This window comes from Trachypithecus francoisi, unplaced genomic scaffold (assembly GCF_009764315.1).
Source record: "Trachypithecus francoisi isolate TF-2019V2 unplaced genomic scaffold, Tfra_2.0 Lachesis_group12, whole genome shotgun sequence".
Taxonomy (NCBI): Eukaryota; Metazoa; Chordata; class Mammalia; order Primates; family Cercopithecidae; genus Trachypithecus; species Trachypithecus francoisi.
The window spans coordinates 13454575-13475540 of NW_022681457.1; the positions used below are offsets into that span (position 1 = coordinate 13454575).

A 20966-nucleotide genomic window follows, 5' to 3' on the forward strand; every position below is an offset into this window, starting at 1 on the left:
CGGTCCTCCGAGTTTCCCTCCCCTCCCTGACCTTGAGTGGACACTTGGCCTTGTCCACCCTCACTTCTAGGCAGGACCCATCTCCCAGAAACAGGTGCCGTCAGTCCCAACTCCTGCACACTTCCTGCTCTCCCAGTCCTCGCCTTCTTTCTCGCCTTCGAAACTGCTGGAACCACACTACCTCCCCACTCCCCCCGCGACTTCCGTCCTCCAGTCGCGCCCCCTTCCCCAAAAGTTGCGTGAACCCTAGCTCCTCCTCCTTCTCCCCGCCCTCCCTGCCCCCGCCCCTCCACCGAGATGGACGGCCAGTTAGGCCCGCCCCCTGCACTTCCGGCCCTACCCGCCCTACCCGCCCTTCCTCTTCCCAAGGGACGTCATAATTAATCCCGCCCCCACTGCCACCAACTAAGCATCACCTACTCCGCACTTCCGGCCTGACCCCTGTCCAGCTCCTTTCCTATCTCCAGCTTCTGCTCTGCCCCAAGAGTGGTCGCCTTCGTGGCAGGGCACGACTCTCTCCCAGCTCGGGTCGCTGCCCACATTAGTGTGGGGCCCTGCGGCCTAGCGTCCCTCATCAAAGGCTTCCCCTTGCCTAGCTGGACCGCCGAGGGATATGGACGAGTGCCCTCCTCCTGCCAACCCCGGCTTCGCCTGCTGCCCCTGACCGGCCGGTCAAGATGGCCGCCGCTGGGTGAGGCGAGCTGGCGCGCTGCGGGGGCATCTGGGAGTTGTAGTCCGGGACGGCGGGCTGACGCACTTCGCCGCCGGCCGACTGGCGCCATTGTGCGGCGCGCGCCGGGTGAGTGCCGCGCGAAACATGCGTCCGTCGGGGGCTGCGCTGGGCGGGTCCGGAACCGTTAGTTGGGGGCGAGCGCGGCCTCTGCATTTCCCGCCGAGCTCGGTTACCCGGAGCCGGCCCTGCCTGCAGTCCTCCCGCCGCTCTGTGGGATGGGGTCGGTGACCCGGAACCCCGAGGGGAGACAGTGCTTTCGGGGCGCCGGGGTGGAGAGAACAAATCGCCTCCGGGAGCGTGGGGTCTGGGCCAGGGAGGCGATTCCCTCCGATGCGCGGGACAGAGGAGGCTCGGTGTCCTCTCGGGGAGGGGAAAACTGATCCTCTCCAGTACTGTGGGAGTGCTATGACTCACTCTGGGCGTTTTCCAGTTTGGCTGGGCTTGTCATTTCCCGCTGAGGGAGCCGTTCCTGGGCGGAGGCTGGGGTAGCTCCCCAGCGGAGCTCTTACGCCTCTCCCCCCCCTCCCAACTTCGGTTTCCTCAGGACTCTGCCCACTTCCACCAGAGACACATTGAGAAGGAGGAAACTATGGCCTCAAGGCTTCCGACGGCTTGGTCCTGTGTGAGTAGAGGCTTCCTTCGGCTTTTGAGTCCGCTACTGCACCTGGGGGGATGCGGATGGTGGTGAGATACCACCTTCCCTGAGATGCCCCCGTCCCCCAGAGCACCTCGGGGAGGGGTAGATTGGTTGGGCATGAGAGATCCTGCTTGATGGTGGAACCGCAGGTGGTTTGGTTTTCCAAGGGTGTAGTTAGAATAGAGACCAGATTGTAGGGGCTTCTGAAGGCCAGGTCAAGGCTCTTCCTTGTATCCTTTATACTGGGAAGAGTAATTGACAGGACTTTTGTTTGGTTTTTTGTTTTTTGAGATGGAGTCTCCCTCTGTCGCCCAGGCTGGAGTGCACTGGCGCGATCTTGGTTCACTGCAACCTCCACCTCCTGGGTTCAAGTGATTCTCCTGCCTCAGCCTCCTCGAGTAGCTGGGACTACAGGCGTGTGCCACCATGCCCAGCTACTTTTTTTTTTTGTATTTTTAGTAGAGACGGGGTTTCACCATGTTGGCCAGGCTGGTCTCGAACTCTTGACCTAGGGTGATCCGCCTACCTCGGCCTCCCAAAGAGTAATTGACAGGTCTATGCAGGGATCAGGCTTATGTTTAGATTTCAGCAGATAAATTGGCATCGAGCAAGAGGTGACAGCAGCAGAATTCAGTAACAAGTAGAAAAGACAGGTGAGGATGGATCCCTGACAGGTGAAGGAAATAGAAAGAAGCATCAGGGCCCTGGGCAGGGGCTGACAGCTTGGGTGTGATGGTGCAGCTCAGAGAATTCCCTAGGAGGCATACGCACCACTCTCAAAGTCAGAATTTTCAAATGAATAAGAAATAGGGCTGGGTGCGGTGGCTCACGTCTGTAATCCCAGCACTTTGGGAGGCTGAGGCAGACGGATCACGAGGTCAGGAGTTCGAGACCAGCCTGACCAACATGGTGAAACCTGATCTCTACTAAAAATACAAAAACTAGCCGGGCGTGGTGGTGGGCACCTGTAATCCCAGCTACTCAGGAGGCTGAGGTGGGAGAATCGCTTGAACTCGGGAGGCGGAGGCTGCAGTGAGCCGAGATTGCACCACTGCACTCCAGCCTAGGAGACAGAGTGAGACTCTGTCTCAAAAACAAATAAATAAATAAATAAAATAAAATAAATGGACAGGTTTTCATATGCTACAGAGGACTCATGTGTTGCTCTCCTTATTGTAACCTGAATAGAGTCAAGCTTGGGTTTGCTTGGGGTTTCAGACAAAGACAGGAACTCAGGATGAGACTACCAAAATGCCCTTGGGTCATCTCGTAGACCATTCTGTGCTTTCACTGGCCTGGTCAGCCTCCCCTGTCTTTCTTTTGTCATGGATGCGGATGGCCCATGGCTGAACAAGAATCTGGATTTTTAGGAACCAGTGATCTTTGAAGATGTAACACTGGGTTTTACCCCGGAAGAGTGGGGACTGCTGGACCTCAAGCAGAAGTCCCTGTACAGGGAAGTGATGCTGGAGAACTACAGGAACCTGGTCTCAGTGGGTAAGGCTGGCCTCCAGGTCAATAAGGATCTGTGTAGCACCTCTGAAGTATGTGTCTGCTTGGGTTCAGACTGCAGGGGCACCAGTAGGAAAAGGGCAGCTTTTCAGTATGACTTCTGAAGCATTGCCTAGTCCATCCCTCCCTGAATACCAGGGAGATGGGTCTGTGGGGGATGTTTTCAGCTGTAATAGTGGATGCTTATTGTTTTTGTAACAAGAGTTCCAGCCAGGCATGGTGGCTCAGTTGAGGAGACTGAGGCAGGAGGATTGTTTAAGCCCAGGAGTTTGAGACCAGTGTGGGCAACATAGATCCTGTCTCTATTTAAAAAAACAAAACAAACAAAAAAAAACTCCACAGAAATTCCAGACAATGTGATGCCAGTGTCCCAACGATTTAGGAGTAGCACCAGAGAGCCTGTCCCTGCCAGGCACGGTAGCTCACGCCTGTAATCCTGGCACTTTGGGAGGCTGAGGCGGGCAGATCAGTTGAGATCAGGAGTCCTAGACCAGCCTCACCAACATGATGAAACCCTGTCTTTACTAAAAATACAAAAATTAGCCGGGCACCCCAGCTACTCAGGAGGCTGAGTCAGGAGAATTGCTTGAACCTGGGAGGTGGAGGAGGTTACAGTGAGCTGAGATTGGATCACAGCACTCCAGCTTGGTCAACCAAGCAAGACTCTGTCTCAAAAAAAAAAAAGGCCTGTCCCTTCAGACTCTGGTTATTGTGAACCTTTCCATGTTCCCCCTAGTCATTGCACAGCTGTGGCTCCAAGCATTGCATCTGTGCTCAAGGCAGAAACAAGGAGAAGGGGTAGCCCCAGCCAAGTCTCTTTCACAGCTGTCATGTTGAACCAGAAAGCAAAAGCTTTCCCAGCTGACCGATCTCTCTTTGTGTCTGGCTGACCAGAATTGGGCCCCTTAGCTGCTTGGCAAAGGAGTCTAGGAAAGCCAACAACAGGGATGGATGGAGTTGTGTTCACCGCTCTAGGCCAGAAGTCATGTATGTCATGCCTTAGCAGGGGAGAAGCTGGAGACGGCTTGTGCTGCAGTAGGATAGATAGCATTTTCTCCCGAACACAGACCCCCACAAGCCCTGTCTCTTTTCCTTTGAGCAGAACATCAGCTTTCCAAACCAGATGTGGTATCTCAGTTAGAGGAGGCAGAAGATTTCTGGCCAGTGGAGAGAGGAATTCCTCAAGACACCATTCCAGGTGAGAACCAGACATGGGAAGCCCCCACAGGGAAGGGGCCAACTGATTAGTCAGGGACCCATATCTTGGAAAAGCAGTAGGCATTGGGATACCCCAGATGGGGTGCTGTGATGAGCAGTTGCAGAACCAAACTCTTAAGTTTTTCTCTGGCCCCAGAATCAGCAGTGTCCTGCTTGGTTGAAAGTGAACCTGTTGCCGGTGGCAGGTAATACTTGTGTTGACAGTAGGGGCTCCCTTAGTCTGTTACATGCACTGTCTACTCTGCCCTCCTTTCATAACCACTGGTAACCCTGGTGTGTATTTCCAGCCAGACTTTCTTACATAGGCTTATGTGAATGTATGTGAATATGTATACACATTTTGAGGGTGTTATAATACAGACAGTTCAGCTTCTTTTTGATTTGGAGACTGGCTCTCACTCTGTCACCGAGGCTGGAGTGCAGTGGCATAATCTCAGCTCACTGCACCCTCTGCATCCTGGACTCAAGCTGTCCTCCTACCTCAGCCTTCCAAGTAGCTGGAACTATAGGCAAGTACCACCATGCCCATTTAATTTTTTTTTTTTTGTAGAGACAGTGTTTCACCATGTTGCCCAGGCTGGTCTTGAACTCCTGAGCTCAAGTGATCCACCCACCTCAGCCTCCTAGAGTGCTGGGATTTGAGGTATGAGTCACCACGTCTGTCTGGTCTACTTTATTTTATTTATTTTTTGAGAGATGGTGCCTCACTCTGTTGCTCAGTCTGGAGTGCAGTGGTATGATCTCAGCTCACTGCAACCTCCGCCTCCCGGATTCAAGTGATTCTCCAGCCTCATCCTCTGCAGTAGCTGGGATTACAGTGTGCACCAAGACTCCAGGCTAATTTTTGTATTTTTAGTAAAGGACAGTTTCACCATGTTGGCCATGCTGTTCTTGAGCTCCTGACCTCAAGTGATTCACCCACCTTGGCCTCCCAAAGTGCTGGGATTACACACATGAACCACTGTGCCCGACCTCTGGTTTATTAACAGCTTCAGTGTGGTCCACATTTGAGTTTTCTTCTTTTGATGGACATTAAATTTACTGCAGAAAACCTCCTTGCATACTTTTTTTTTTGCACGAAGGAGTTGGTTTTTCTGTAGGTTGGATTTCTAAAAATGGAACTACAGGATCAACCAATGTTGTAAACTAAAAATCTGGTAGTGACAGATTACCATCTCAGATCCTTTAAGGCCAGGCACAGTGGCTCATGGCTGTAATCCCAGCACTTTGGGAGGCCAAGGCAGGCAGACTATTTGAAGTCGGGAGTTTGAGACCAGCCTGGCCAACATGGTTTAAACCCCATCTCTACTAAAAATAGAAAAATTAGCTGGGCACATTTTTCTATTTTTCTATTACATATTTTCTGTTACAGTGGCTCACACCTGTAATCCCAGCACTTTGAGAGGCCGAGGTGGGCAGATCACGAGGTCAGGACATCAAGACCATCCTGGCTAACATGGTGAAACCCCGTCTCTACTAAAAATACAAAAAATTAGCTGGGTGTGGTGGCAGGTGCCTGTAGTCCCAGCTACTCGGGAGGCTGAGGCAGGAGAATGGCGTGAACCCGGGAAGTGGAGCTTGCAGTGAACTGAGATCGTGCCACTGCACTCCAGCCTGGGCGACAGAGCAAGACTCCTTCTCAAAAAAAAAAAGAAAACAAAAATTAGCTGGGTGTGGTGGTTTGTGCCTGTAATCCCAGCTACTTGGGAGGCTGAGGCAGGAGAATCGATTGAACCCAGGAGACAGAGGTTGCCGTGAGCAGAGATCATGCCACTGCGTGACAGAGCAAGACTCCATCTCAAAAAAAAAAGTACAAATATATATGTATATATATAAATATAAATCTTTTTTTTTTTTTTTTTTTGAGGCGGAGTCTCGCTCTGTCGCCCAGGCTGGAGTGCAGTGGCCGGATCTCAGCTCACTGCAAGCTCCGCCTCCCGGGTTTACGCCATTCTCCTGCCTCAGCCTCCCGAGTAGCTGGGACTACAGGCGCCTGCCACCACGCCCAGCTAGTTTTTTGTATTTTTTAGTAGAGACGGGGTGTCACCGGGTTAGCCAGGATGGTCTCGATCTCCTGACCTCGTGATCCGTCCGTCTCGGCCTCCCAAAGTGCTGGGATTACAGGCTTGAGCCACCGTGCCCGGCCAAATAGAAATCTTTTAAAATAGGCAAGGCATAGGGCTCATGCCTGTAATCCCAGCAATTTGGGAGTCCAAGGCAGGAGGATTGCTTGAGGCTAGGAGTTTGAGGTTATAGTAAGCTGTGATCATGCCACTGCACTCTAACCAGGTTGACAGTGAGACCCTGTCTCAAAAAAAAAAAAAAATTTAAAATCCTTCAGAATACATAGAGTTGCTGAAGTAAATGACAACTCTTTTTCTTCTTTATCAACAGCAATTTGTAATGGTCTTTTGAAGGTTTGCAGATCTGATGGGATAAATACAATGTTCAATGTAGTTCACATTTTCCTCACAATGGACCAAGTTGGACATATTTTATAAATCTATGGCTTGTTGGTATTTTTTCTTTTTTTTTTTTTTTGAGACGGAGTCTCGCTCTGTCGCCCAGGCTGGAGTGCAGTGGCCGGATCTCAGCTCACTGCAAGCTCCGCCTCCCGGGTTTACGCCATTCTCCTGCCTCAGCCTCCCGAGTAGCTGGGACTACAGGCGCCCGCCACCTCGCCCGGCTAGTTTTCTGTATTTTTTTTTAGTAGAGACGGGGTTTCACCGTGTTAGCCAGGATAGTCTGGATCTCCTGACCTCGTGATCCGCCCGTCTCGGCCTCCCAAAGTGCTGGGATTACAGGCTTGAGGCACCGCGCCCGGCCGGTATTTTTTCTTTTGTGAGTTCATGTATTTTCCCATTTTTTTCTTTTTTATTTGTAGGAATTCTGTATGTTCTGGATGTTAATATTGAAATATCATATCCCAGACCATGTATTGTCTACCTTTATGTAGTCTCTATACAGAAGTTTTATAATTTATTTTTCTTTTCAAATATGTCTTTATTTCTGTTCTAGATTCTGTATCATATATAGGTAGATTATCCAAACACTTTAGTGTGATGTGGTATTTGTTATATACCTCGAACTGCTGCATTCAAGCAGTTCTCCTGCCTCAGACTCCCAAAGTGCTGGGATTACATCACTTAAATTTTTTTCTTTTTAGTTTAGTTTATCTGGAAGGTCCTTTTATATATGGATGGGGTTCATCCTCTGCTTATTGGAAATACCATATTTGTTATGGACTAAGTAGCTGTCTTTATATACAGGCCTCTATGGACTCTCCCTTGATCTTTTCTGTCTGAGTAAAAGCCATGTTACTGTGCTTTGATATATAGTGGTTCCCCTTGTTATTAAAAAAAAAAAAAAAAAGTCTTAGCTGGCTTTAGCCATCTGTTTCTCCAGATGAACACTTATTCTCAGCTTGTCACTGTTCATTGAGAAAATCCTGTTGGGATGTGTATTACATTTAATTAGGTTTTCATTATTACTGTTACCTGATCAAGTTAATCCTGCCTCATGGTCTTGCATAGTTGTTCCAGATGAACCTGTCATGCTCTTAAATTCGTTGATCTTTTTTGGCCAGGCACGGTGGCTCACACCTGTAATCCCAACACTTTGGGAGGCTGAGCTGGGCAAATCATGAGGTGAAGAAATCGAGACCATTTTGGCCAACATGGTGAAACTCCGTCTCTACTAAAAATACAAAAATTAGCTGGGCATGGTGGTGCACACCTATAGTCCCAGTTGCTTGGGAGTCTGAGGCAGGAGAATCACTTGAACCCAGGAGGCGGAGGTTGCAGTGAACCGAGATCATGCCACTGCACTCCAGCCTGGGCGACAGAGCGAGACTCCATCTCAAAAAAAGAAAAAAAATTATTTCATCTCTCTCTTTTTCTTTTTTTTTTTGAGATGGAGTCTCCCTCTGTCACCCAGGCTGGAGGGCAGTGTGATCTCGGCTCACGCAACCTCCACCCCCTGGGTTCGAGCAATTCTCGTGCCTCAGCCTCCTGAGTAGCTGGGACTACAGCCGTGTGCCACCATGCCTGGCCAGTGTTTTTATCATCTGTAACAGTTGTGTTACGTCATGCAGTCGTGTTCATCATGGGTAGTATGTCCAAAATCGTGTGAAGCTCAGGGTGTGAAGAGTTGGTATCTAGTCTCTGACTTGAATGGAAACGTTTCTAGGTTTTGATGAACTTGATGCTGGATTCTGCTTTGATTCAAATCAGTTTTATCTGGATTAACAAATAGTCATCTTGTCTTTTCTAATGAATGAAAATCAGTAATATCTCCTATTTCCCTTCTAGAGCTTACTAAAGTGGTCACACGATTCTCCTTTGAGCAGTTAACATAGGAGTATAATAGATACAGAAGTGCTTTTGTAACGTGCTGCTGGAGTCCTGAATTTCTAAGGATTTTTGTGTCAGTATTCATTAGTTAGGTTGGGGAGCTGGTTTTCTGTGTTTGCTTGGTCAGCCTTGCTATCGGTGTGCTGAATGCAGAGCACACTGGATGCTTTGCCTTCTCTTTGTTTTCTGTGCTGTGATGCAAGCAGCATCAGAACTACACACTTCTGGCAGTACTGAGCTGTGACATCCTCACCTCACTCCCATCCTTGGTGATGACCTGTTTGCCACAGAATAGAGGGCGAGAGTCTCTGTGACTCTCCCCCACCCCAATCTTTCTCTGGGCCCTGTTTCCGGTTTCTTTGTATGTCAGCTTCCTGGCTCAGCATTAATACTTTGTTTTTCGTTTCCACATTCAAAGTTTTTCCTTCCATTCCCTTCACTGAAAATCTTTATTAGCAAAAGAGGTCACTAAACTATTTCACCTGCAAGTCTCCAGCAATGCAAGTACTTTGTATCTGCCTGCAGTGGTTTCTGTGCCCCTTGGTTTTTGAGACGGAGTCTCACTCTATCACCAGCCTGGAGTGCAGTGGTGCCATCTCGGCTCACTGCAACCTCCGCCTCCCAGGTTCAAGTGATTCTCCTGCCTCAGCCTCCTGAGTAGCTGGGACTACAGGTGTGCAGCACCACATCCAGCTAATTTTTTGTATTTTTAGTAGAGACAGGGTTTCACCATGTTGGCCAGGATGGTCTTGATCTTTTGACCTTGTGAACTGCCCGCCTCAGCCTCCCAAAGTGCTGGTATTACAGGCGTCAGCCACCACACCCAGCCCAGCCTCCTGATCTTCCTTTTGGTCTTTATGTTTCTGGATTACTCAGGCTGTGACAAGTCTGCATTTCATCCTTCTTGGAGCTCAGGACCCATGTTCTGAATGGGCAAACCTCCAGGCCATACACTTCTGGATGATCTGGTAGTATCCTAAATCTGGCTGGTGTCTGGGGCACTGTGGGTGCCACACATCTTGGGAGAGCTGGCTCCACAGGTGACAGATTCAGGTTGGTGTCCCAGAGTCAGAGGCCACCTGAGGGGAGGCTCATCAGGAGGTACTGTTGCAGCCTAGGCCTGAGGTGATGGGTGTCCAACTCATCTCTGCTCTGTCACAGAAAGAGTCCTTGACCAGATGCTGTCCTTCCTCTTCTCCGTCTCTCACCTCACAGATCTGTATGGAGGGCCTTTTCTGTCCTGTGCAATATACTCACTAAAAACTTAGGTGATAAACCAAAGCACTTACATAATCCCTACCATCTTAGACGTCATAGTCTAAGCAGTCCTGGCCTTTTACAAACATGTTACACAGATACAATGATAAATGTACCGAGAAGGAAAAGAACTTGGTATAAAGAGGGGAGCAGTGGGGAATTACTTTGGAAGACCTAGTCAGGAGACACTGCAGGCGTGAGATTTAAGCCAATTCCTGAAGGAAAATAAGTCCGTGGACATACAGGATTAGTGGTGAAGAGAGCTTCTAGGCATGGGGGCACCATTTGAGGTGACTGTCAGAACTTGGCATTTTGAGGGGCTCTTTGAGCCTAGTGAACTAGAGCAAGTGAAATGAGGGGATGTGACGCTGCTTTTCACAGCTCACTCGGGGTGGCTTGTGAAGCAAGAATTGTGGTATGTCACAGATTGGAGGCAGGCAGGGCCCGCAGTTACACCTGGTAATACCTGCTGACGTGGTAGTAAGTGGCGTGAGAGTAACAGCACATTGGGGGAGAGTCAGGTGTGTGTGATTCATAGGTGAACTCAATGGGACGAGGTGAGTAGTTGAGAGGGATGAAAGAACAAGCCACCAAGAATTTCTCATAGGTGACTGTCTAACATGTTTCTTTTTTTTTTTTTTTTTTTTTTTTTTTTTTGAGACGGAGTCTCGCTCTGCCGCCCAGGCTGGAGTGCAGTGGCCGGGTCTCAGCTCACTGCAAGCTCCGCCTCCTGGGTTTACGCCATTCTCCTGCCTCAGCCTCCCAAGCAGCTGGGACTACAGGCGCCCGCCATGTTGCCCGGCTAGTTTTTTGTATTTTTTAGTAGAGATGGGGTTTCACCATGTTAGCCAGGATGGTCTCGATCTCCTGACCTCGTGATCCGCCCGTCTCGGCCTCCCAAAGTGCTGGGATTACAGGCTTGAGCCACCGCGCCCGGCCACATGTTTCATATGTAAAGTCGGACCTCCCGCACATAACAAAACCCACAGATGCTGAAGTCCCCAGTATAAAATGGTGTGCGTATGACCTACTGACATCCTCCCATATAGTTGAAGTCATCTCTAGGTTACTTATAATACCGAATATGATGTAAATGCTGTGTAAGTAGTTGTTATACTGTTTAGGGAATGGTGACAAGGAAAAAAAGTTTGCACATGTTCAGCACATTTGCAGCCATCCTTCATATATATTTTCGAGTTGAGGTCTCACCCTATGTATCACCCAGGCTGACGGGTAGTGGCATGATCATGGCTCACTGCAGCCTTGAGCTCCTGGGCTCAAGTGATCCTCCTGCCTCAACTTCCCGACTAGCTTGGACCACATGTGTGTGCCATTACACCTGGCTAATTTTTATATTTTTTTGTCACCATGTTGCCCAGGCTGGATTGAGCTCCTGGCCTCAAGCAGTCCTCCCGGTGTCAGTTTCCCAAAGTGCTGAGATTACCGTCTTTAGCCACCATGTTTGGCACATCATTCTTTTTTTTTTTTTTTCTCAAATATTTTCAATCCAGAGTTTGTTGAATCCACAGATGTGGAACCCACAGAATATACAGGTCCAACTGTACATTCTTTTTGTCAGTATCTTTTTTCTTGTTTTTTTTTTCTTTCTGTTTTTTTTAGAGACAGAGTCTCACTCTGTCGCCCAGGCTGGAGTGCAGTGGCGCGATCTCGGCTCACTGCAAGCTCCACCTCCTGGGTTCACGCCATTGTCCTGCCTCAGCCTCCTGTGTAGCTGGGACTATAGGCGCCCACCGCCACACCCGGCTAATTTTTTGTATTTTTAATAGGGACGGGGTTTCACCGTGTTAGCCAGGATGGTTTCGATCTCCTGACCTCGTGATCTGCCTGCCTTGGCCTCCCAAAGTGCTGGGATTACAGGCGTGAGCCATGAGCCACTGCCGCCTGGCCTTTTTTTTTGGAGAGTCTTGCTCTGTCACCCAGGCTTCTGGCAGGCAGTGGTGCAATCTTGGCTCATTGCAACCTCTTGCCTCCTAGGTTCAAGTGATTGTCCTGCCTCAGCCTCCTGAGTAGCTGAGACTACAAGACTGTGCCTCTATGTGTCCGTCGCTCCTTTTAAAAATATGATAAAGGGACCAGGTGTGATGGCTTATGACTGGAATCCCAGCACTTAGGGAGGCTAAAGTGGGAGGATCACTTGAGCTAAGGAGTTCAAGACCAGCTGACCAACACAGCAAAACATCATCTCTACTAAAAATAAAAATAATAAGCCAGATGTGGTGTTGCATCCCTGTAGTCCCAGCTCCTTGGGAGGCTGAGGCAGGAGGAATGCTTGAGCTTGGGAGTTTGAGGCTGCATTGAGCTGTGATTGTTCCCCGGCACTTCAGCCTGGGCAACACAGCAAGATACCATCTCAAAAAATATATATATATATATAAAACATGAGATAAAAGGGCCAGGTGTGGTGGCGCATGCCTGTAACCCCAACACTTTGGGATGCCAAAGCAGGAGGATTGCTTGGGCCCGAAGTTTGAGAACAGCCTGGGAAACATGGTGAATACAAGTCTCTGCAAAAAAATAACAAAAATTAGCCGGGTGTGGAGGCAGGAGGATCACTTCAGCCTGGGAGGTTGAGAGTGTAGTAAGCTATGTTAGCACCACTGCACTCCAGCCTTTGTTTAAAAAATGTGTGTGTGTGTGTGTGTGTGTGTGTGTGAGAGAGTGAATAATTTCTGAGTTTTTGGCATTAGCCAAGGATGTGGGGATGTCTGGTAAAGACCTAGACTTTGCTGAGGAGAGGAAATAAGGGGTTTCTGTTTTTTGTGTTTCGTTTTTTACCTTTTTTTTTTTTTTTGATGCAGGGTCTCACTCTGTCACGCAGGCTAAAGTGCAGTGGCCCCATCTCACGTCACTGCAACCTCCACCTCCCAGGTTCAAGCAATTCTCCTGCCTCAGCCTCCTGTGTAGCTGGGACTACAGGCACCTGCCACCACACCTAGCTGATATTTTGGATTTTTTAGTAGAGACAGGGTTTCACCATATTGGCCAGGCTGGTCTTGAATCCCTGACCTCAAGTGATCCTCCCACCTGGGCCTCCCAAAGTGCTGAGATTACAGGTGTGAGCCACCACACCTGGCCGGTTTTTTACTTTTTATGCTGAAATAATTTTTAATCTTTTTTTTCTTTTTTGAGATGGAGTCTCACTCTGTCACCCAGGCTGGAGTGCACTGGTGCGATCTTAGCTCACTGCAACCTCTGCCTCCTGGGTTCAAGCGATTCTCCTGCCTCAGCCTCCTTAGTAGCTGGGATTACAGGGACGCACCACCATGCTCAGCTGATTTTTGTATTTTTAGTAGAGACAGGGTTTCACCGTGTTGGGCCAGGCTGGTCTCGAACTCCTCAGGTGATCCACTCGCCTTGGCCTCCCGGAGTGCTGGGATTATAGGCGTGAGCCACCACGCCCGGCCCCTATGTTGAAATAATTTTAAACAAAAAGTTACAATAGGCTGGGCACAGTCGTTCAGGCCTGTAATCCCAGCACTTTGGGAGGCCCCAGATGGGAGGATTACTTGAGAAAAGTGTCAGCAACAAAGTAAGACTCTGTCTGTACCACAAAAAAACAAAACAAAATAAGTGATGGGGCACATGCCTGCAGTCCCAGCTACTTGGGAGACTGAGATGAAAGGATTACTTGAGCCCACGAGGTTGAAGGTGCAGTGAGCCAAGGTCATGCTACTGTATCGCAGCCTAGGCAACAGAGAGAGATTCTGTCTTAAAAAACAAAAGGTCAGGTGCGGTAGCTCAGGCCTGTAGTCCCAGCACTTTGGGAGGCTGAGGCAGGCAGATCCCAAGGTCCAGAGATTGAGACCATCCTGGCCAACATGGTGAAACCCCGTCTCTACTAAAAATACAAAACTTGGCTGGGCGTGGTGGCTCACACCTGTAATCCCATCACTTTGGGAGGCCGAGGCAGGCAGATCACGAGTTCAGGAGATTGAGACCATCCTGGCTAATACGGTGAAACTCCATCTCTACTAAAAATACAAAAAATAGCCAGGTGTGGTGGTGGGCACCTGTAGTCCCAGCTATTCGGGAGGCTGAGAGAAGAATGACGTGAACCCAGGAGGTGGAGCTTGCAGTGAGCCGAGATAGCATCACCGCACTCCAGCCTGGGTGACAGCAAGACTCTGTCTCAAAAAAATAAATAAATAAAAATACAAAAATTAGCTGGGCGTAGTGGTGCACGCTTGTAGTCGCAGCTACTCGGGAGGCTGAGGCAGGAGAATTGCTTGAACCCAGGAGGCGGAGGTTACAGTGAGCCGAGATGGCGCCACTGCACTGCAGCCTGGTGACAGAGTGAGACTGTGTCTCAAAACAAACAAACAAACAAATATATATATACATACACACACACACACACTTAATAGTATGGATAAATCAATAGCTTTCACATTGATTGAAGTTTTTGAACTGTCCCATGTCTTAACTGATTCTTGTAATGACAAATGAATGAGAAGGCACCATGGAGACACTCCAAGGTTTCCAAAGCCAGTCAAATAACACCTATTTATACCTAAGAAGGAGATCCACACAGCACATAAAAACATCCGTTTGGAAGTCATAGGTGTTTAGAATGGAATGCTTTACTGTGAGTGTGAGATGAGAGAACTGTCTTCAAAAGTGGTCGCTTTCTCCCAACAATGGCATGGCTGTGCCTCTAATTAATGCACAGAACTGGTATTGAGTTTAGACTTGGACCATTTTGACACCTCACCCTGTGTGCTTCCCCAGCTTCCCATGATAGCAAGAATGGCAGTCAAGTCAGCAGTTCCCAACCTTTTTGACACTAGGGACCAGTTTTGTGGAAGACAGTTTTTCCATGAACCTTGGTGGCGCGGAGGGATGGTTTTGAGATGAAACTGTTCCACCCCAGATCATGAGGCATTAGATTCTCATAAGGAGCATGCAGCCTAGATCCCTCACATGCACAGTTTACAATAGGGTTCATGCTCCTGTGAGAGTCCAGTGCCACTGCTGATCTGACAGGAGGCGGAGCTCAGGGGGTAATGCTCACTTGCCTGCTGTTCAGCTCCTGCTGTGCAGCCTGGTACCAGTTCATGGCCTGGCAGTTGGGGACCCTTGGTTTAAGTAGAAGGGAAACAAATGCTAGGACAAATAGCCTTCATCCTCAGGAAAGCACTGAATGAGGAATGATGCTGTGACAATAAGCAATTTAGGGAAATAAATTAGGCGGCACTCAAATCTTCAGCTCTCTCTAGTTTCCCTTCAAGAACCATTGCCATATATGTGGCTGCTGGGTGGAACACTTGAGATGTAAACTGTTAAGAGTTTAGTCATTAGGAAAGGAATGCAGGGAAGAGACTATTATGAAGGTCATGATTTAGGAAACCCTGCAGGGCATTTTACATTTTTTACTTGTCAAGAAGTTAAGTAGGGGCCAGGCACAGCGGCTCATGCCTGTAATCCCGGTACTTTGAGAGGCCAAGGTGGGCAGAGCATTTGAGCTCAGGAGTTTGAAACCAACCTGGGCAACATGGTGAAACCCTGTTGCTACATAAAATACAAAAGTTAGCCAGGCATGGTGGTATGTGTCTATAGTTCCAGCTGCTTGGGAGGCTGAGGTGGGAGGATGGCTTGAGCCTGGAAGGTGGAGGTTGCAGTGAGCTGGGATCCTGCCACTGCAGAAAAGAAAACAAAGTTAAGTAGGAAATGAGTCCTACAAATAACTTAGCAGCTTTTTGAAACATAGACCAAACATGAGTCTGAAAAAGTAAGTTTGATGAGGAGAGTGTTTTTTTTTTTTTTTTTTTTGAGACGGAGTCTCGCTCTGCCCCCAGGCTGGAGTGCAGTGGCGCGATCTCGGCTCACTGCAAGCTCCGCCTCCCGGGTTCACGCCATTCTCCTGCCTCAGCCTCCCGAGTAGCTGGGACTATAGGCGCCCGCCGCTACACCGGCTAGTTTTTTTGTATTTTTAGTAGGGATGGGGTTTCACTGTGTTAGCCAGGATGGTCTCGATCTCCTGACCTTGTGATCCACCCACCTCGGCCTCCCAAAGTGCTGGGATTACACGCGTGAGCCACCGCGCCCGGCAAGGAGAGTGTTTTATTGGGAGGAAGAAAGCCAAATTTTTCTTGAGATTCCATCCTTTTTATAGCTTGAGAAGGTCACACAGGCCATGGAGTGATCAATGGCGTACCATTATTTTATCCAAGAACAAGATGCAATAAATGTGTTTAGTTTGAAAAAATTCACTTTCGGCCTGTCTTTGCCCTCTTTAATGTCTTTGCCATCTTTCATGGGACATTAACCAGCAAACACCCCAAATGAAGTAAGTCCTTTTCATGAACTTTTCAACATCTGAGAACCCACACAGGGAAGAAACCTCAGAAATAGATCATGTGAGGAAAGACTTCTGGCCTAACTCAGTCTTATCTTGAGAGAATTCATACTGGAAAAGTTCTTACATTGAGTATTACATCGAAGAGCTTTTGAAACCATGAGAATATAATTGCTGTGGGAAGGATTTCATGCATAGCTCTCTTATTCAGCATCACAGAAGTTGTACTAGAGATTACCTAAGAACATAGGGTTGGAAAGGCTTCGGGTGTCCCAGAACTCACTGGCAAGGATCCCTCCCTGAACACAGCATTTTGGGAACCCCTTCAGTAGGAGTCCTCATTGTTTTCAGCATCAGAGGACTCATATGGGCAAACATCCTGTGAATGTAATCTGTGCAGACAAATAACCAGCCTTAACTCTCAACTTACGTGACAGAACAAAAAAAATGCACACTGGAAAGAACCCCATTGAATAATAAAAATGAAATGTCTCATCCTATTTTTATATCATGTTGTAGAGAAGGCAAATCCTACATAAAACACTGATAAGTATGTAAATGTAGTCTTGTCTCTTCTAATTTGCTTATTATCTGACCTGAACATTTAGAACAAATATTTAAAATATGGATGAGAGCAGGTGTTCTTTTCCTTCTGTATGTCCCCATTTGCTAACACAATGACTGAATTACTAGGAGCTCAGTACATACTGTTGAGCAAATAGATGTCTGAAGAAGTTGCAGGAGACAAGAATATGTCTTCAAAGAGAAGACTGAATACAAGGCCAGGCTTTGAAACAAAAGGGTAGGTAAGAGAAGGTAAAGGAAAATCTTTTTTTTTTTTTTTTGAGACGGAGTTTCGCTCTGTTGCCCAGGCTGGAGTGCAGTGGCGCAATCTCGGCTCACTGCAAGCTCCGCCTCCCGGGTTCACGCTATTGTCCTGCCTCAGCCTCCCGTGTAGCTGGGACTACAGGCGCCCGCCACCACGCCTGGCTAATTTTTTTTTTTTTTTTTAGTAGAGACGTGGTTTCACCGTGTTAGCCAGGATGGTCTCGACCTCGTGATCCGCCCATCTTGGCCTCCCAAAGTGCTGGGGATACAGGCATGAACCACTGCACCCAGCCAGGAAAATCTTTGAGTGCTACAAAGAACTTTGTGGGGCCCACATTCTTGGCAACTAGGTTGAGTCTGGAATGTTGGGTGGCTGTCAAACATGTTTTGGCTGGAATTCAGTGAAGCAGAGTGATCTCATGCTTTGTGATCTTTTATTGAAGAACACTTCACATTCTGTGTCACCTCTCACATATCTGACCTCTAAGACTTACGTAAATTGTGACCCTCTTATCTGGGGACCACTCTCCCTGTGTTTCAGGGCTTGTACTCAGGGATAACTTCAAAGCCTGAAATGTCTTAACTAGTAATTAAGAAGGAAAACAAACGAACTAAGTGTTTGAAGCAGACATTTTTGGGGGGAAAGAAAAATACCATCAACAGTCCTATAGAAAGAGGAGCAATGACTTTAAGGAAAAAAAAAGAATAATAATAAATCAGAAATAGAGAAGAAAATAATATTCCAAGAACTCACGTTGTGGGTAGACAAAATGCCAAAATGACTTTGAGTAAGTAAAGAATAAATAAACAGTAAACCTATACAGGGGAAAAGAACCTGTACAGATATTTTACATGTAGTTTTTTCTTTGTTTGTTTTTTTTTTTTTTTTTGAGACGGAGTCTCGCTCTGTCGCCCAGGCTGGAGTGCAGTGGCCGGATCTCAAGCTCCGCCTCCCGGGTTTACGCCATTCTCCTGCCTCAGCCTCCCGAGTAGCTCGGATTACAGGCGCCCGGCACCTCACCCGGCTAGTTTTTTGTATTTTTTAGTAGAGACGGGGTTTCACCTTGTTAACCAGGATGGTCTCAACCTCCTGACCTCGTGATCCACCCGTCTCGGCCTCCCTCCCAAAGTGCTGGGATTACAGGCTTGAGCCACCGCACCCGGCCACATGTAGTTTTTAGTTATAGCACTTTGCACAGCTGTTACAAAGAATGAGAAACTTCTTTGTGACTGATTTGAAACCGCATGTGTGTAAAGTATATGACATTTTAATATATAAATATATATATAAGCTATTAAAATTCAAGTGTGCTTGCTTTGGCTTATACAACAATTGGAACAGTACAGAGAAGACTAGGATAAAAATTTTAAATTTAAATTTAAAAATGTTAAATTTAAATTTAAAAATTTAAAAATAAAATACACAGTCAAGTGCAAACACACAAATATGGTTGTGTGTCAGTTGATCATCAGTGGAAAAACGTGGAGACTTCTTTGGAATTTTATATTAATTTTTGGAGGTGCTGCCCTTAACCGTGCTCATAGGATGGAAATGGTAGCTCCTTCCTGTTGTGTCACTGCTTCCTGGTCCAGTTCTTGACACAGTATAGGTGCTCAGTAATTATTTGTTGAGTGTAGGAATGAACAAACAAAACATGGAAAGATTTTTGGAAAAGTATAGAGTTGCCAAAATTAGTCCTAGGAGAAACATTAAAATTAACTTTGTTTGTTTGTTTGTTTTGTTTTGTTAGAACAAATTGACCACTTGCATCTGAGTACTGCCCTGAGCAGTGGAGATTTTTTACCTTCCCATTAAAGACAGGGCTGGGTGCAGTGGCTCACACCTATAATCTCAACACCTTGGGAGGCTGAAGTGGGAGAATTGCTGGAGCCAGGAATTGGAGACCATCCTGGGCAGCATAGCAATTCCTGGGCTCTACAAAAAATTTAAAAATTAGCCATGCATGCCGGGGTGCACACCTCTGAAATACTATTAAAATGATACTATTTGGCCAGGCACAGTGGCTTGGGCCTGTAATCCCAGCACTTTGGGAGGCCAAGGCAGGTGGATCACCTGAGGTCAGGAGTTTGAGACTAGCCTGGCAAACATGTCAAAAGCCTGTCTCTACTAAAACTACAAAAAATAGCCAGGTGTGGTGGTGGGCGCCCGTAATCCCAGCTACTTGGGAGGTTGAGGCAGGAGAATTGCTTGAACCCGGGAGGCAGAGGTTGCAGTGAACCGCGATTGCGCCATTACACTTCAGCCTGGGCGACAGAGCAAGACTCTGTCTCAAAAAAAAAAAAAAGATTCAGCAAAATGACATTACAAAATAAATGTATAGTAGTAGCTTCGCTTGGCCAGGTATGGTGGCTCACACGTGTACTGGGGTGGCTCAATCCCAGTACTTTGGGAGGTCAAGATGAATGGATCACTTGAGGCCAGGAGGTCAAGACCAGCCTGGCCAACATGGTAAAACCCTGTCTCTACCAAAAATACAAAAAATTAGCTGGGCGTGGTGGCGTGCACCTGTAATTCAGGAGGCTGAGGCATGAGAATGTCGTGAACCCGGGAGTCGGGTGTTGCAGTGAGCAGAGATCGCACCACTGCACTCCAGCCTGGGCTGCGGAGTGAGATTCCATCTCAAAAAGAAAGAACAAGCTTTGGTTTACACCAGGAATATCAAATTTGACATGGATATACAAAAGATATTAAAACCTTTAAAAAGTTATACCAAAGAATAAATTATTAAGGATGAGCAGGACCTATTTGAAGAAAGTTGTAAGTGCTGGAGTGTGGAATACTTGATAAATAGAAGTATTAACTTATTTTGAGGGCTTAAAAAGGCTAGAAGTACTGATGTGTTTCAGCACTAGTGTCCTGAAGTCATTCTACCCATCAACCTCTGGAGAAACTGCACTGATGTGTTTCAGCACTAGTGTCCTGAAGTCATTCTACCCATCAACCTCTGGAGAAATGCTGCTGGAGCCATTTTACCATGGGACCAGAAATACAAGTCCCTGACATGGGCTTGGCTGAAAAGAAGCAAGTGGGGTGCAAACTATGTGTGCTCTCATGTTACGAAGAAGCTATGTTGAATCAACAAATATTACTTGAGCACTTGCCAGGATTCCAGGTACTGTTCCAGGACTGGATCACAGTGACGAGTGGGGCAGGTCTTACACCTGCTTTCATTGAGCCTACATCCATTCCATGGCTGACTGAATCACCAAAAATGAGCTTGCCCATTCATTACCTCAGTCGCACTGGGCACCTTTCAACTGCTCATTGGCCCTGCAGCTAATGCTACTATGTTGGACGGTACAGATTAGAACATCTCATTTATAGAAAGTTCCATTGGACAGCACTGCTCTAGATAGGGTGACAGACATGATAAATTAATCAGGTGTTTGGGATGGTAATCTGTTGGAAAGAGAAGGAAACAATGGGATATGTTGGTGGGGGACAAGCGAGATATGGGTGGGCAGCAGTAGTTTAGAACTAAGCAGGAAGATGGTTCTGAGGAGGTGACATTTGAGCTCAGAGCTGAATGGGAAAGGCGAATCAGGTGAAGATGCTGGGGAAGACTATGCCAGGCAGGAGGGTGGTGCACATGTGGACCTCTGGATGAAAAGCCTTATTCTAGGAAAAGTAAGATGCTGGCTGTGGGAGACCCCCTTAGTGTCAAGGGCATGAAATAACAGGGTTTGAAACCCAACTCCTTTGTTGCCCTTTATGTTAGGCCGTTCTTACATTGCTATAATTACCTGAGACTGGGTTATTTATGAAGATAAGAAGTTTAATTGACCCACAGTTCTGCAGGCTGTACAAGGGTGGCACTGGCATCTGGTTGGCTTCTGGGGAGGCCTCAGGGAGCTTTTTACTCATGGTGGAAGGCAGGAAACAGGCACATCATGGCAAAAACAGAAGCCAGAGAGAGGAAGAAGGTGCCACACACTTTTTTTTTTTTTAGACAAGGTCTCTCACCCAGGCAGTAGTACAGTGGTGCGATCATGACCCACTGCAGCCTCGACTTCCTGGGCTCAAGTGATTCTCCCACCTCAGCCTCCTGAGTAGCCAGGACTACAGGCGCATGCTGCTACACCTGGCTAATT

At 47.6% G+C, this 20966-nt stretch overlaps 1 protein-coding gene across 4 annotated transcripts in view; it reads left to right on the forward strand.

The window, feature by feature from the left end:
* Positions 1 to 347: 347 nt before the first annotated feature.
* The window catches only part of ZNF274 (zinc finger protein 274), a 34072-nt gene continuing 13453 nt past the window's right edge, over positions 348 to 20966 (forward strand). Inside the window, exons 1-4 of one of the 4 annotated variants that reach the window (XM_033224710.1) lie at positions 348 to 799; positions 1278 to 1355; positions 2741 to 2867; positions 3985 to 4080. In XM_033224710.1, coding sequence (XP_033080601.1) covers positions 1323 to 1355; positions 2741 to 2867; positions 3985 to 4080 — 256 coding nt within the window. In that variant the 5' untranslated portion in view covers positions 348 to 799; positions 1278 to 1322. The other 3 variants (XM_033224711.1, XM_033224712.1, XM_033224713.1) reach the window with 3 other exon arrangements.